Source organism: Lissotriton vulgaris, chromosome 3_2, assembly GCF_964263255.1.
Source record: "Lissotriton vulgaris chromosome 3_2, aLisVul1.2, whole genome shotgun sequence".
NCBI classification, from domain to species: Eukaryota; Metazoa; Chordata; class Amphibia; order Caudata; family Salamandridae; genus Lissotriton; species Lissotriton vulgaris.
This window is the reverse complement of record NC_141690.1, coordinates 98,551,420-98,568,423: the sequence shown is the minus strand read 5'-3', so window position 1 is coordinate 98,568,423 and position 17,004 is coordinate 98,551,420. Positions and strand designations below refer to the sequence as shown.

Genomic DNA, 17,004 nt, shown 5'->3' with positions numbered 1-17,004 from the left:
TAGAACTGGTAGCATAGGCAATGTTAATACATCTGACCGGTGGGGCCTGGCCGTGCGACCCCCGTCAGCCGAAGTCCACAGCATCCACAGACAAGTGCAGTTCTCCCAGGGTCATCAACGGTTTGTCCCAGAGTGATCGGAGTCCATAGTTTCACTATCTCGTGTCTCACAGGCGGATGCAGATCTCTTCCGCGATCTGGACCTCCGGTTCCGTCCGCCTCGGCCAGGCTGGTCCCTCCGGTACTGCGATGAGCCCCTTGATCCACCCGGGTCCAGGCCCGGCTGGGCAAGTGGCCTCATCCTTACTGTTTCGTCAGTCCACTTAAAGACGTCTTCAGGTGTATCGAAGAAATGTGTCCGTGACTGATAGATCACCCGCAGGCAGGCAGGATACAGCAGGGAATACTGGATTTTTAGGCCCCGCAGTTTGGCCTTGGCTGCTATGAAGGAGCGACGCTGCTGCACAAGTTTGGTGTAGTCGGGAAATATCATGATCTTTTGATTCTCAAATGAAAGTCCCTGGTTCGTGCTTCCCGCAGGATAGTGTCGCGATCATGATAATTCAAAAGTCTAGAGATCACTGGCCTGGGTCGCTCACCCTCCAGTGGCCTCTGTGTCAGAGCTCGGTGCGCCCACTCAATTACAAAGCAAGTGGAGAGAACCCGAGGGCAGCCAGCTCTCCAACCACTGGGTTAGATATTATTCCATATTTCCTTTCTCACACCTCTCCAGAAAAACCTACGAAGCGAAGGTTATTTCTGCGTGCGCGCCCTTCAGCATCCTCCACGCGGAGCGCGAGGCCTTTTTGAGTGTGTTCCATCGCAGCCATTTTCTGCTTCGGGTCTCGACGTAGTCTTCCACCACCGAAATCCTAGATTCAGTCTCCGTAATCCGTGCCACTGCATTCCGTAGGTCCCGACGTAGCAGGGTCACGTCCGCACCCACTGCCCCAATCTTAGCGTCCAGCATGTCCCTGGACTGGGTGATCGCTGCCATGAGTGCCGCATTGTCCGGCCCACTCCATGACCTCCTCCGGACGCCCCTGGGCCCTGTAAATTTATCAATGGGTCCTTGTTTGGAGGGACCGCCACCACCCCTGGTCATGACTGCAGTCAACCCTGGGGCTGCTACGTTGTGGGTGTGCGCACCAATGCAGACTCCCCGCACCCCCAAGAACGTCCAGTGTAGGCCTGCTCAGCGGTTCTTCTACACCCATTTGCAAATGTCCTTAAGACTGCTATCGCCAGTACTGGGCTGGTTCCCTGGCCGAGATCGGAGCAGATATCGCAAAAATCGGTAGCAGACTGGTCTTTGCACCGGCAACCTCGTGGCTCCCCCGTCCCGTGGCCCACCTGTCTCTGGCCGCTCTGCCCAAGTTAGTCCGGTGCTGCGGGCACACGTACGGTAGTGGCCGTCCTCCCCAGTTCCACAATAGACAGCACCAGCCCCAGGGCCTCAGGGAAACTACCAACTGCTTGTATGCTACCTCAGGGCCGCGCCAGGCACGGGCACAGTCCACGCCAGCCCGCTCTGGTGCCCACTCACCCTCCTCACCAAGAAATGTAGTCTCGTCATGCACAATCCTTTGAGTAGGGCCACATATCCGGATCTCGGCCTCCAAAATCCTGCTGCCGGTCCGCCGCCGCCGCCATAGTCTGGTATCAGCCCAGTATCGCCAAACCTGAGGCCCCTGCTGCTCGGCGACGATGTAGGCCGCTACTCTCCCCAGGGGGGCCTTCGTGCTCCACTCGCTTCCCCTGTGATCAGTGAGGCAGCCTGGGGTTCGCCCGTCGCTTCGCTGGTCTCATGAGACTTCGGGCCCCGGTAAAGCCGCAGCACGGCCGACCCGCACACAGGTCCTCCTGTTCGGCAGCGCCAAAATAGAGGCCCCGGCTTCGCCGTCCAAAACTAGGCCGCTGGACGCCGCCGGCAATTCCGCTGCACCACACAGCCCAGGGGCGCCGCTTCCTGCACCGGAAGGCTCTCTGTACTATCGGACACACTTGCCCCCCAGTTGGTCAGCGGTATGGGTCTGGGGGCCAGGATAAATAGACTGATTTCGATCGGGCTGGCGGGAGCTCTAGGAAGCTGCGACCGCCATAGTCGCCCGCTAAACCACGCCCCTCGAGTCTGGCCCATTTTGATAGTTATTTATCTGAATGTACTGTTCTTCCAAATCGAACAGTATTCAGGCACCACAACATTAGAGTGACCGATTATAGCTGCCCCAAATTATCTGCATTCCTGTTGACCAATCATCCACCTGAAAAGAACAATTGCTTTCTCCGTTCAACAAACATTCACTTCCTCCCAAGATCCACATTTCCTAGCTTCAAAACGATACGAGTCATCGATAAGTCAAGCAGAAAGCAAACACACTGTATCTTACAGTCACAGTCCATTACTTCTGGAATTAGTGTGTTGTAGACAAGCTACTTTTGACATTCATCCAGTCTTAAAAAGGGCAGAAGTTTACCCCTACCTCCAAACAAAAACAAAAAAAACCAACCTTAAGGGCTCTATATTCAGATTGGATACATAAATTTAGGCCTAGTACTGCTGCACTTTTCAGCTGTCTTTCGAATGCTAATGTTACTGTACAGCAGAATGGACCACCCGGTCCCTTCCAGCGAGAGACAGGCATACGTAATGCAAACACAACCTGTTGCATTGCGAATGATTGCTAGTTTTTCCTTTAATATTTCTGCATCCGTGCCCCCACTTTCTTGCAGTCAGTTGTCAGAATATAGTGCCAATTGGTTAAAAATAATATCCAGAATGGTGAAACTGGACATCCACTTTAGAACCATAAAAGCAATGCTTCAAAAGGACTGTTCTGAGCCTTGAAAGACCCGATAGCCTAAACACTGAACCAGGTCTACTAATCCTGAGACCAGTATACTCACTTGCCACTACAGTGGCAAAATCGGCCTCCTCAATTCAGGCATTAAAATGCAATTTAACAATAACTTCTAATTAAAATCATTCTTGAAGCAAAGTTTGAGGGCAATTTGGAGAACAAATCAGTCTCTCGCATCCCAAGCTTGGCGATTTCCCAAAATTAAGAAGTACAAAGGCCAGATTTGCTACACTTACTCAGGGACTAGCAAACACATTGTTTTAATAACTGGGCCCAGATTTATTCTTGGAGTCAACCTGAACCACTAATTGGGTGTAATCAAGCTAGAAGCCTAACCCCCCCCCCCCCAGATGTGGTAGCACTAGTTCTGAGACACGTTATCCTTGTAATAGCCAAGGACTCACAGCATTAAACTATTCTGTGAATAAAGGTAAGTATCTAAAAAAGGCATGGGAGGGCCTTTCTATAAACACACTGTATCCTTCCAGTTTATTGGGATAGGGAAGAGAACCTTCTAGGTTAAGACACTGCAGTGATCTAATATTACCCCTGCTTCTCAGCAAATTTGTTTTAAGCATTTTTATAAAGATGAGGGACAAGAGGCATGGCGTTACTAAGGAACACAAGAGAGACAAATAGTGGTGTGGGGGTGGTCGTTGTACCCTGTACAAGAATATGTAGAATGTCAAAATACTTCAGAAGTAGTAAGTTATGCAAAAAAGATCAGTCGTAGGACTTTGATTTCACACAATAAGAGATAACTGACTTATATGTAGTCTTAACGGCAGACAAATCTTTCTCTGATAAAGAAAACCAATAAAATTACAGCATTAGATACCACATGTAGTCAGGACCATTCAGCCAATTAGGACACAGTCTGCACACCACATAGTGATTACGCCAAGCAACATGCCAGACATCTGGAAACTCACTGGCTCACACTAGCTCTCCCCAAGGTCGAGAGCCAACCATTTCCTTTATCAGACTATTGTATTCATGATTTAGTCACTAGGCCCCGACCCACATGCTCTAAGAATGCGAAATCGGTTCATTGTACCTCACAAACTGTATATGATCAGCCAAAACTTCTGTAGATGGAGTACTCAGACGCGACGGTCTATACTCTCCCCGCAGCTGCGTTTAATTAAAAAGACTTTTGATAAATGCCTTTTAATTTTATCAAGGGAAACTCATATCTGAGCAACACTTCACCTGGGAGGTATTCTAACCAACACCTCTTTACAAACTGGTTTGTTTATAGACAATTCTACGTCTGCCTAAGCAAATCAATAGGGTTTAATTCTTAACTAGGACTCCATTAGAAAACCCTCATTTTCTTTTAAGCCAATGAGTCGCAGATTTACTGGTGTGTTTTCAGTTATGTTGTTGTTTTTTACTCCTTATCCTCTAGAACGTACTAGAATCAAGAGGAATTAATTGCTACTTCAATGATTGTAAGGACTCTAGATCGTAGGATGGCAAACTATGGCCAAAAACCCTCTTCCAACACTAATCTGGTTAGTTGTATGATGGTCTGGTGGCAAAAAAAAAAGTTTAGTTTTCACCAATTTATTATAGTCAAACAACTTTGCGGTGGTCTCATGTGTCAAACTTTTGTTAAAGTACACCTGTGGTTCACTGCTGTATCGTTCTGTAAACCTACGTAATGCAGCAATGTTCTATTTAGAGAAAGGTGTTAATTCACCTTGCTACCCTTCAGACACCGTACTTCTTTGGTCTTTATCAATTCGCAATTACACATAGATCCCTTGAAGTAGCATGGGACATAGGGATCGTCGGGGGGGCAAGGGGGAGGAGAGAAATCATACAATCTGAATTTGGGGCCATTTTTTTTTAACACCAACTTCTCAGGTAATTTGCAATCTGGAATTCTCACTGCAAGTAATCTTTATCACTGGAATAATGGACTGTATATTGGTGCGAAAACAGCTGTAGGACCCTTCCCATATTGTCGGTCATCATCAACTTAAAGACAACCCTAGATAGATTTTTTTAACTAGGCAAATTGTGTTGAGCAGTCCGTTAATCTAAATACCTTCTTAATTAGTACAGAAGCAAAGGTGAGCCGCTCCCCACACAGCTTTTAAATGCGGATTGCTTTTTTGTTTAAAGAGGACAGCGTAATTTGTGTTATCACTATGTTAGATTTAAGTATTTTGGGACAATGGAGAGTAGTTGAAGATCAGATACATCTTATGTAAAACCATAGAATCTGGGGCGTTCTTTTGTCACCTCCACTCAAGAATGAATTAGACAGAGAACCCAGGACCCTAAGAGTAGTCGGACAACCCATTATTCCAATACTCTTTATGAAACATTACCCCACCCCAAATAACAAGAAAGGTAGGAATGTTAGTGTAACCTTGGCTCCTACAAGTGAACAGTCACTAAGGCATTCACCTCAAAACTGCATGCTCAAATGTTTTCATTTGCATTGCTTCAAACAAAGAAGACCTGGTTTGCATTCAGTTGTGGTCTCAGGTAGAGCGTAAAAAAGTTGTTTTATTTTGGCTTCCCAAATGAGCTACAAAACCACTGCAGAAGACCCAAAATCAGGATGAAATCATGCAGCATTCTCAAATATACTTTTGAGTTAAACTATTTTTTCATCATCAGCTTTTAAAAGTACATTGGGTACAGCGGCTTGCATTGGTAACAACCACCAGCACTTATTACGGGAGACCAGGGCTCTGCCATATACCTCACTTTCCTAGTCAGCTGCTTCCTTGTCTTACAGAAGACAAAAGATCCGTACATCTTTATTTACACTAAGGACATGGAAACAAAGACCACGGCTAAGGATCACCATTCAGTGTATTGGCAGCCTCTTATTTCCACAAAACACAATGGAAACAAAAAGGACAGTTGCAAATATTCCCAGTTGCTGTGCAAGCCAACGTCCAGTCAGCCTGGTTGTAGAGCAGACGTATGAAAGGTAGTCATGTTAGGACCAGACATGACTGATACCAAACTTCGATTCAGGAAGTGTATGTCCGATGTACACATCTGGATGCTAAACAATCTGCAACGTAATGCGAGTAAGACCAAAACCATCCTCTACGGCAAAGCATAACCTTTGTGGTTGAGCAACTGGTGGCCTCCCAATCTCGGCATATGTATTTCACCCAAGTCGGTACTTCGTAACCTAGGAGTACTGATTGACAATCACCTCTCCATGACTGATCAGGTCAATCATGTGGCCAGCACCTGTTACAGACTAATGTGCAGCCTTCGTAAGAACTTCAAATGGGTTCCATTTTCATCTCGAATACCGCTGGTTCAAGGATTATCAGTCGGCTAGACTATGGAAATGCCCTACATCAACGAAGAGCTCCTTACCAAACTACAGATCCCTCAAAACATGGCTGCCAGACTGGTATTAAATCTACCGTCCCGATCTCCCTCGATACTAAGTCCAGGGATGTGGAATTCCTATAGGCCGAAGCCCAGGACATTGTTTGGAGTCAAGGACAACACGTTTTAATGTGTACTTTGTCCTTGGGACAAGTAGGCCCAACCCCCTGCAGCACAAACCCTAATATTTGTGTGCATATGTTAATGCTGTTCAAACTTGTATTTATGGTTCATATTTTAAAAGCCTTTATTATAAGGGTGAGCGCACTAAGTAAATGTAAATTCTGACTGCGCTACTGACAGGGGTTCCAGTATGAAAATGTGTACACACGGTTTCAAAGTTTAGCAATATGAGGCTATGCAGAATGGTCCCAGAATGCGCTCCGATTAGATGCAAATATTTGCAGAAGCTTGAAAGCAAGATTAATTATTATTTGCTTTTAATATAAAATGTTCCTAAAAAATGAAAGTAGGGGGAAAAACAACATTTTGCTAAACTACCGTAAAAATTCAGGTTCAATTTCATTGCAGCATCATTTAGTAAAGTGTAGATGCATGCTACTATTTCCCAAAAATATTCACATTTGAATCAGTGTAACCAGTTTCAATAAGATTAATGGAAACAAAATTAAACAAGCTTTGGCAAATCCAGTTGTTCTGAAATTGGTGGTCAGCTTTTTAGTTTTGGCAATGTGTGACTTGTTTTGGCATGGTTTTTGGAAAACCTTATTGATGCGAGAGCTGCCGGACCCTCACCATTATAACAAACATTGGCAAAAGCAAAAAAAATTGTCTCAAAGCACACTACCACATTAGTTATTGGCACCGAACACAACTACTTTGTGTGCCGATATGCTCCTTGTGAAAGAGCAGAACGCGATCACTCGCAGTGAGGGAGAGTGCAGCTTTATGGCTTTCATGAATTTACAGATGTAGGGCAAGAAATTGTACTCCTAGAAAATATTTGTGAACTGCATTTTAGCATGAGCAAATTTGAACGTGTAGATTTGCTCATGCAAAAACCTGAGTGTTTGCAAGTTCATTTTCCCTCCAACCACTTTCTTCCGCAACTCTGAAAGAAGGTGTATGTCTGCCATTATCAAGAGTACATTTCCAACATTTCTCAGTATGGGACAAGATTAGAGAAGAGTTGTTGAAAACCCTTAAACAAGCAAGTTAGTAGATTTGCACAGACTCAAAAGGGCATTCCAACCCTTGAACTATTGCTTACCACTACCTTCAGTCCCAGTATGTAGATCTGCCGAAACGTGCCAACATAAAGGGATTGCTAGTATTCAAACACTACTATGGTATAAGCCCTGGCATAATCAGAGAGGCTATATAACAGCTCTTATATATTGAGATTGCTGCCATAATTTGTCACTGCGCTACATGGCACCCAAGGGACAAGTGGATTTTGTTAGAGGACAAGTAGATTTATGAAGCAACCTGTCCCATGGACAAGTAGATATTTTAATAAATTCCACACCCCTGTAAGTCAGAGTGCTCTCAACTGGCTTCCCATCATAAAAACGCATAACATTTAAGATTAATTGTCTGGTCCACAAAACCATCAGTGGACATGATCGACATGATCTTGCAAATAAACTAATCAGGTATATCCGCTCCAGAATTCTCCGATCCACCAACAAACATCTTCTCACCCCTTTCAAGATCTGCACTGCCAGAAATGGCAGGAGATCCTTTTCACATCTCTTGCCCCCACGCTATGGAACTCGCTCACTCTAAATCTACGTATGGAGAGCGACCATAGTAAATTTCATAAGGCTCTTAATACCTGGCTGTTCAGAGTTCTCTTCTTCCTGCCTGCTCTTTCTCTCTCATTCACTGTTTCCCGGGATAAGCAAGTGCTTTGGGAACTTTGGGTTAAATGTACACGCAACAAAATCTCATAACATAACCAGCAACGTACAAGTGCAAACAAATGATGTTCCAGAGTACACAAAAGATATTGCCCACAGATGGAAAACATTGCATGTCTAGAAGTGTCTTCCAAACAAGTGTGGTACTCAAGAGCACCAGTGTGGTAACACCACCATTCAGAGTTTGTGTTTCCACCACGCGGAGAGGTTCTCATAGAACTACTGCTTGCATAATATAGCCAGTATACACCAAAGGAAGTCTAAAACAAGAAAGCTCTGAAGAGGACTCAAATAAAAAAGGACCCACATTCTTCAACAGATGGGGCACAAAAATGATTCTAACCTGCCCTTTTGTGCAGTTATAAAATATCTACTATAGCAGTGGTTCATAAGGTAAGAGACTCGTTTGATGCGTTCGTGCCGCTCCACCCTCCCTCCCCCCAATTTTCAAATAGTTCTTAATGTACAACACATTTTTAAAATACTTCCTGTACAAGACTCCAGAAAGGGAAAAACTGTACAAAAGTGTCATGCATGCAGCACTCTAATACCCAGTCATTATAAATACCAGAAGCTCTAAAAAGTAGCTTGAGGCCAAGCTAAACTTTTCTCTGGCAACGAACCAATAGATTGTATCTTTGGTAATTTGGTCAGGAGAATACAAACTCACAACAACTAGGTTCTTATAGTACTGTTCTTAATGTATTCCAACCACAAAAAAGTTAAATGCGAAACACAGGAACCTCAGAGAAGTTTGGGGGCAATGAGGAATGAAGCCATAAGAAATGCTGGAGAAGAATGAGGGGAAATGGGGATAAGGTAATAGATAAGTGATACTCGAAGAACATTACCACTATAAGGTCCAAATTGTTTGGCAAAGGCACTCTGGTACTGCTGGCTAAATGTAAGAAATCACTCAAGTCGTTTGATAATGAGATTAGTTGTCTCAGCAAGTAGTGCATGAGAACTAGGGCGGTTAAGAACAACGAGTCCCCTACAACATAAAACAATTATCCAAGTTACACACACAAAAAACTAATCAGGAAATGTAATGGATTTAAACCCTACAGAGCAGTGAATAAGCGATGAGCATTTAAAAAAATTACAGAAACCATTGCTGCTGGGTTTGGCTGATCTACACAAAAACCATTGGCAGGAAGGGATAATGGGGTGCTATGCAAATGGTCAGGACTTAATACAAGTAGAAGGAAGGGTTGTACTCTTTCACTGCTCTTATTCACAAAGGCAACTTAACTGGGTAACAGTGGCACCCAGGGTTTTATGGCAGTAGGAGCAAGGATAGGCTTTGTACTCAGATGACAACCTCCCTTATGCAGTAGACACGGAGAAGACCATGCCCATGATTCTGCAAGCCTCTCACTAAACCAGACCTAAAATGGTGCAAGTGCTCAGCACTAATAATTTAAGACTGGGAGACAAAATAACTGAATCAAAGAGGCAACCATACAAGTTGGGTGAACATTAAATATTTGGGAACACAGTTCACACAAGGGCAAAAGACCTTTAACATAAACCTACATGAAATCATGACTGATTTTCAGGATTGAGGCAAGTCTTTGGAGAAACCTGCCCCTCTCCCTATTGGATAAGGCAGCTGTTTTCAAAATTACAGCCGAGCTCAAAAATATAGAGATCCTGAAAAAAAACCCAGCCAAGCAGTCTGGGACACCCAATTTAAGCTACCGTTAAGGGGAGTGCAGGAACTTGCAGTAGGACAGAGGCTATCCATGTACTGAGTTGAACATGATCTATCGGCAGCTTAAAATTGTGGTAATAGGTGACCAATTGTATGGCAGTATTATTGGACCTCCCAACTAGATACGAAACGAATAAGCACCAACACAGAATGTAAAGTAATAGGCTAGACTGGTCTTTGAGTTAGGTCCTACTTACAAACTATTTGACAGAGGTGAGATAGCCTTGCTGACAGCCACAATTGTGGGCACTGCTTAAAATATGGAAAATGTCCCACCACAGAATAGTGTAAAACAAGCACTGGGAAAGCCAGCAAGTTTGTTTGATTTGGTAACGCACAGCAGAGCACAAAGGAGCTAGACAAACAGTAGCGAGCCAGCAAAAGTGTACAGAGAAGACTATAATTGTAAAGTTGTCAGAGTCCCTCATGCAGTTCGAATTAAGTACTCAAGTGGAGGTGTAAGAATATATCCAAAAGCCTTGGGTGACAGGAGTAGCCCACAGTGCTGAGAAAAGAAACAAGTGACAAGACTTCAAGCCAGTAGCTGAAAGACGCTGGTCAATCGACGCTCACTACATATACTATCAAACACAAGAACTAAAATGTTTTAACTAATGAAACTATGCAAGTGAAAGTAACAGTGCAACTAGAGGGTTTCCATGGCGCGACCTTATTGGCTTAGTAGATATAGGGGGGAAATTAAGGAGGTTATTCTGGGAGAAAACTTTTGCAATCTTGGCAACAAATTTATCACCATACACAGGCTCAACGTGCTCTTTCTTCATGCACAAATGAATGGAAGAAGATAGCTACTTGATGCCACTCACACAGAAGAGTCCTGGGAGAAAGGATGACAAGGGATGAAATAAAAAAAAAAATTCACGACTAATGCATAACAATTGATTTTCGGGGTGACCTTGGGGGTAAATGAGAGAAGAATGTAGGGCTCACTGGTAGACATGCTTGGGGCACCGCGGAGAGGTGCCTATAAAAGCAAGTCCTAGTCTTATCGAGGCTAAGATCACTATAGTTAGCAGGTAGTACAAAATGGGGAAAGCAATCATTGGTCGCTGCACAGAATTTGATGCTTCTAAAAGAGGAAACTACGTTAAGGCGGAGGAGACAATTGTACTGAATGAAATAGTTGGAATAATAACCTCAATAATCACAAAAGATCTATGCCCGACTGATGTAGTGTTTCTCTAAAAATAAGAATCATTTTTTTCTTGTTGTATTCCCAATTTTCTTTTTGAATTATATGTAATGTAACTGTCTGGTTATAATTGCCATGGTTTTAAATATTATTGCATATGTCAAGGAAGGAGTACAAGAATTAGATAGAATACACTGTATATTGTGCTTCAGTTTGTTTTAATGATTTTCTGCATACATTTGTACTTTTTTAACTTATGATTTTATATGTTTGATTACATTTCCGCTCTGTTCATTTTCATCTGACTGGTGTGCAAAGGGTAGAGGAGGCAAATTTTATCGTGTGTGACATTTACCCGAAGGGGACTTTTGTTCAAGACTTTGGTCGCTGCACAGAAAGACCAAGGAAGGAAATCACCTTCCTATACACTTGTAGAGCTGCAGAATTATATACACAGTCTGAACAGTTGCAGCCAACATTGCAAGAGTGCATCCCATAGATGCAGACAATCAAATAAAAGTACCCCTCTTACTTGGTCTAATGGTTACCAGAAGGGGTTCAGCTCGCAAATGAGGCTTAGCGTCCATCCCCCAAAAATTTGCAGAGGTGCACAGATCAGTGCATGGGGCCAAAAGAGTTCACGAAAGCATGGGTTGCACCCATCTGGGGGTCCAGGATCTGAGGCCTATGGGTGAAATAGAAGGCTTTGGAGTGAGGGGGGAGATGTACATTATTGTGTCGGTTGGCACACTACAGTTGGGAGTGCTGCGAAGGGGTATGCACTGAATGTAAAATGGTTTCAGCCAGAAGCACAACCGTCTGCCTTGTGTTCACCAGTCTCTTCCGCCCCCAAAGCAACAGATGATGCAAGTTTAAAATATAAATGAGAAACTATGTAATAGGTTGATACATATATATATCTCAAAGCTAACAGCGTTAGGATTGACGGGATGACTGCCCTATTAGGGATGCAATAAAATGGCATAGTACGACACGTAGTCTTGTTCTAGAAATGGCAACCTCTAACAGACACACTAGAGGACACAACCACTAGAGAATAATACACCTCGAATACAACAGGCCATAATAAACTTTTCAAAGCAGCACAACGTACCCATCCTAAACTCTGGGCTTCAGTATTTACCAAAACATTCCCCACCAATTCCAGGTAACAGGTTATGCCTGGATGAGGAAAAAATAAACTTATACAAAAAACATTACGAATAAACACGGCAGCAACAATTTTTCAAGAAACATTTTTGCAAATGTACTGAGCATTTGTCCACCAAGGGTGAATATGAGAGGCCTCACTTCCTTTTTGCTATCTCAATTGACAGTTTACCTCAACATGATTTATTCTACGTGAGCTGGGAGAAAAATATGAAAATAATGTGAGGGTCACAAGTAATTAAAATGAAATCAACCCAAACTTCAATAACGGTGTTATATTAAAAAGGCAATATGGTGACCGGCAACCCTCTTAATAGACAGATTACTATGAATAATCAAAAATGCAGACTCCAATCTTCAGGAAACTAAGAAAGATTTTAACACGGGTGGTCAGCGTGTCCGGAAACTCACAATTTACAGCTACTTTGAGATGAATGCCCAATCCTGGTGCCCATTACAAAGTGGCAAAACAAAGCATGAATGTTGGCAATGCTGCGTGTTGCTTTTAAAGTATGGAAAACATTTAATAAAATGAAACGTAGCTTAATGTTACTACATTGTCGCTCTCGCCAGGGAGAAAAATGTATACACGGAGACACGCTCCTAGGCTTGCATGCTTTGATCCCTGTACAGGCAAATTCGTCTTGAACTTGCCAAATGACATTTGGAGTGACTCACTTAACTGCCAGGTAATGTGCGCTTAAAGATGTATTTGCTTTCAACACATGTTCAAGAAACAGCGCGCCCTCATGGACAGGTGAGAGTTTGGTTTAGTGCACTAGCCTTTTCCACAGGTTACTGCATATATTTCCACTTTATATAAATAAATAAAAATACGGACTGCAATCAGAAGTACTCGTGGATATCGGACTTAACTGCACTGCCAGAAAAGATTAATTGCGTAGCACACATAGCAGAATACAACCAGCAAAGAAGGTTTTTTTAACAAACCTATTTAAATACCCAATAGAAGCACAGGGAGAATGAAGCTAGTGTCTTCATTTATTTGGGCATGTTACCTGTTTAAGCATTACTTGGACATGGCAAGACATCAAGAGCAATGTTGTATGTATGCGAGGCTTAAATGGTAACTCTTTGGATATAATGGAACTAAAAGATAGTCAGATGTGCAACCAAATACATCACCATTATAAAGTAAATAATTCCAAAAAGCAAAATGATAAAAGTAAGGAATCAGAAGCCTATTGATGCAACAATGGCAACACGATGTCCAACAGCTTCCTGCAAATCGTAAATGTTGGGTACAACCAGTGGGTGTCCAAAAAGATGGATACATGCTTGATTGATGAACAGTATGTTGTTACAGGTGAAGAGGCAGGTTGTTAAAGAACTTTCTGGGATGCTTCAATATCAAATGGAAGCAACCTTTCAAAAGGGGAAATGCAAGGTTCAGTACAAGTGCCAGTTGGGTGAATCCTAAATGTCAAATGTGGCCTCACATTATTCAGAAGACAATGGGAAGTTTGTATTAAGATAACTTGAAAGCAAATGGTGTTTATTTCCCCATTTTGTTGTTTTTAGTAAAAGTTAGATGATTATATAGGACTAAAAGTCACTTGTGTGCGCAACAGAGCTGTTAGTATGTATGAAAAAGCACAATGTTTACAGTTTAACCACGACGTTATTTTATTCACAGTTCTGTTTTATTGTTATGTAAATGTAATTGAATTATGTCAGAAGGGAAAAAAAATTGGGTTGACCAGAATCCATGAACGTCATATTTAAGAACTGCATGAAAAAAATTGTACGTTTTAAGTGCATTGAAAATGTGACTATAATCCACAACATATTTTAAACTAATAAAAATCAGGTCCGTCTGAACCTTCAACCTGCTGAAATCCAAAGTCTTCCAGATATATCAATCGACTGCTGGTTGGATAAAAGAGAGAAATGTTAAATAAATAACTAACAAACAACTGTAGATTGCTGTACACATTAAAGTGGTGATAATCTGCCGCAATAACTCAGGACCAAAAAGCAAGTTTAAGATACTGGAGGAACAAAGACATCACTTCATACTGCAACAGGACAGTAAAAAGCATTGGGGGTTCGGCTTGGGGCCATTCCCATACAATATGCATAACACTATATTAGGTTTATAAAGAACTCCAATTGTAAAAGTCATGAGACATTCCACAATGAGCATATTTTTTTTAAGGAAATGCATTTACTTTTTAGATCATTAAGAGGCATGCATGGAAGAAGGCCTGGTTAAGTGTAATATAAAAACAGTAGATTAACACAAGTAAAATGCAACTACAAAGGCTGATTGAAAAAGCTTCAAAAATATTAATATTCGCTGGTCGGGAATCCTGTTTGACCAATGTGATAAACTAAATTGTACGGATCTCATTACAGCATTCCCAAAATACCAGCACATTCATATAATCTCAATACAGATAGCCCCTCCTATTCTGACACAAAGTTACCATGGGCTGGTTCCAATAAACTTCACGAGTCGAGGAACACAAAGTCTTATTTATAGAACATCAACAACATTGCCCAGAAATTGGGTAAATATAATCTGTAGATGCAAATTGTCAACTACAAACGCGCATTTATTAGTGGTGCGAAGCTCAAGTTCTCTAACAAATGCCAACAATCTACAGACGTCAACACGCGGGTGTGCTCTTTTAAGATTTCTAACTATCACGAGCTTCGACCAACCACCAAGACTTTGATAGAGATTGCTACATTTTGTGGATATCATTTTGACAGAATAGAAGTATAAATCGAGGGAAATCGGGAATCCTGGCTACGGCAGACTACACTCCCGAATGAATTCTGCGGTATACAAATACATTGTTAATCAACTATACGAGTCTTGGGTGTTGCAAAAAGGCCCTTACCGTGACAGCAAAAAGATTACACATTTTAAAATCTGTGTTTAAGAGTTTAACTTCATTTTAAAATAAAGTAGTGACATACCTAGAGTAGCCAGTTTCTCTTTGTTTTCAGCAGAGGTTTCCGGAAATCCCAAACCATCGTTTTTCACTTGGCTCTACGGTCAATTTGCCAGAATACACGACGAACCTATTCGTGCCGATTGCGGTTTAACAGGAACAGTTCCGTCCCGATTAAATTAAAGTCAACACCATGAACATTTGCTTTTAAAAACATTTCTCCACCACTTCACGGTCAAATTATTTGGTGATGGGGAGGCAATTAAAGGGCCGGACCCTCTGAGAGCAGCGTGGCAATGGCTGTAACCGTAATGGTACTGGCAACAGGATGCAGATATCGCTCCGCTTTCGTGTATATAAAATGATGAACATGCACCGCTGCAGATCACCACCAGTTGGGGGAGGGAGGGGAGGAGATCAGGTGCATGCAGCAAAATAAGCGAAGGGAGGAGGGGTTTTGTGGCCAGTTTGTGTGGTAAACTGAAAAGAAGGGGAAAAAAAACAATGGAGATTGTGGATCTGATGAAAGAAATAAAAAAAATAAAAAAGAGGCTTCACTTGGCCAGAGAACAGCGCGCACTCCGCCTCCTGCCGTCGATGAGCTGCTGCTGCTGCTGCTGCTTCTGCTTCCTAGAAAGCAGCAAGCAGCAGAGGGCGGGGGAGCGCTCAGTGCGAAGTTTGAAGGATCGGAGCCCGGGTTCAAAGGCGGGAGAGGGGTGTGTTTGCTTCCACGGCCTCCCTTGCCATTATCACTGGGCAGTGTGCAGGCGATTACCGAACGGAGGGAACTGAAAGAGGCAAAAACATAGCAGCCAGCTCCTTATTAGACAGTGTTTCGAACATAAGATTAACGGAGGTCCTCGTGTGGTTCATCAGAGAAAAATAAATAAATCTGAGTGTATCACACCGCGGATAGATGGGGGGGCGCTTATACACAGGAACCGTTTGAGGGTTGCGGGAGTCCTATTCCTAGAGTGCGACGGCGCTCGCGCTAGTTACAGTACAAAGTTTGAACAGAACTACAGCTCGGAGAGCAAATACACTGTCAAGCCAAGCGACGTAAGGGGTAGCTAGTATCACCTTGACAGTCGCACCCTATCCTTCATTCCCTTGAGGCAGGACTTTCATGGAAAAATAAAAGTTCACGTTGTCCAACCGTCAAGGGCCGCGAGACGGATGCAGATAGGCCTTTTTCAGTTTAAGACTCCCCTGTCCTCATCTATTCTACCACCCCTCTTCCGGGTATGGGGCATGTAAACAACGGCAGCCTCCAAACCCCATGACAGGCGGATGCAGAGGGGCAAAGAAGCCGGCGTGGAAATGCCTTCAGGCGGCCCAGTTAGGTTTATCGAAAACTGTCATCCTCACCAGATAAAAGGGGAGTTATGATGGAGTGGGTCAGGGGCGACGGCTTTACCCAACTCCCCCCGCCCCCAACTCCCGTTGGCCACCTCTTGCTTTGGCATCCTACATGCTCACTTCCGTGGAAAGCAACGCTGCATCTCGGACCTCAGGAGAAACTGCGAAGGCAACTGTGGCCGTTTTTCTCTTACCTACACAGTGGATAAGTCTGTGCCGCCAGGAGTCGAGCTCCCGCCGGAACCCCTTCCTCTCCGCCGAGCACCGAGGGCTCCGGCACTGGGCAGCCATTCTGCCTCTTCCCTTTTCCATCTGCGTGTGACGTCACTAGCCCTCATTTACATACGGCGGCGGGAGGAGCACGTCTGGTGATTGACACCTGTCGTGAGTGGTGACGTCACGGGCGAGTGCCTACATTAGCCACCCTCCTACAGTCTTCATGAGCAGCTGACCATTGACAGCATCTAAATAAAATGCTCTGCTATGTGGGCGGGCTCTCATGCGGCTTCGGAGGCGGCCATGTTGTGGTGTAGGTAAACTATCTACGTCCAATGGAAGAATTG

At 43.5% G+C, this 17,004-nt stretch overlaps 1 protein-coding gene across 6 annotated transcripts in view; it reads right to left on the bottom strand.

Moving 5' to 3' along the window:
* LCORL (ligand dependent nuclear receptor corepressor like) overlaps positions 1 to 16,761 on the bottom strand; it is a 649,811-nt gene extending 633,050 nt beyond the window's left edge. For 5 of the 6 annotated variants that reach the window (XM_086964041.1, XM_086964042.1, XM_086964044.1 and 2 more), the window contains exon 1: positions 16,636 to 16,761. In XM_086964041.1, the coding sequence (XP_086820167.1) occupies positions 16,636 to 16,753 (118 nt within the window). In that variant the 5' untranslated portion in view covers positions 16,754 to 16,761. The remainder of the gene's footprint in view (positions 1 to 16,635) is intronic. The other variant, XM_086964046.1, reaches the window with a different exon arrangement.
* Positions 16,762 to 17,004: the final 243 nt, after the last annotated feature.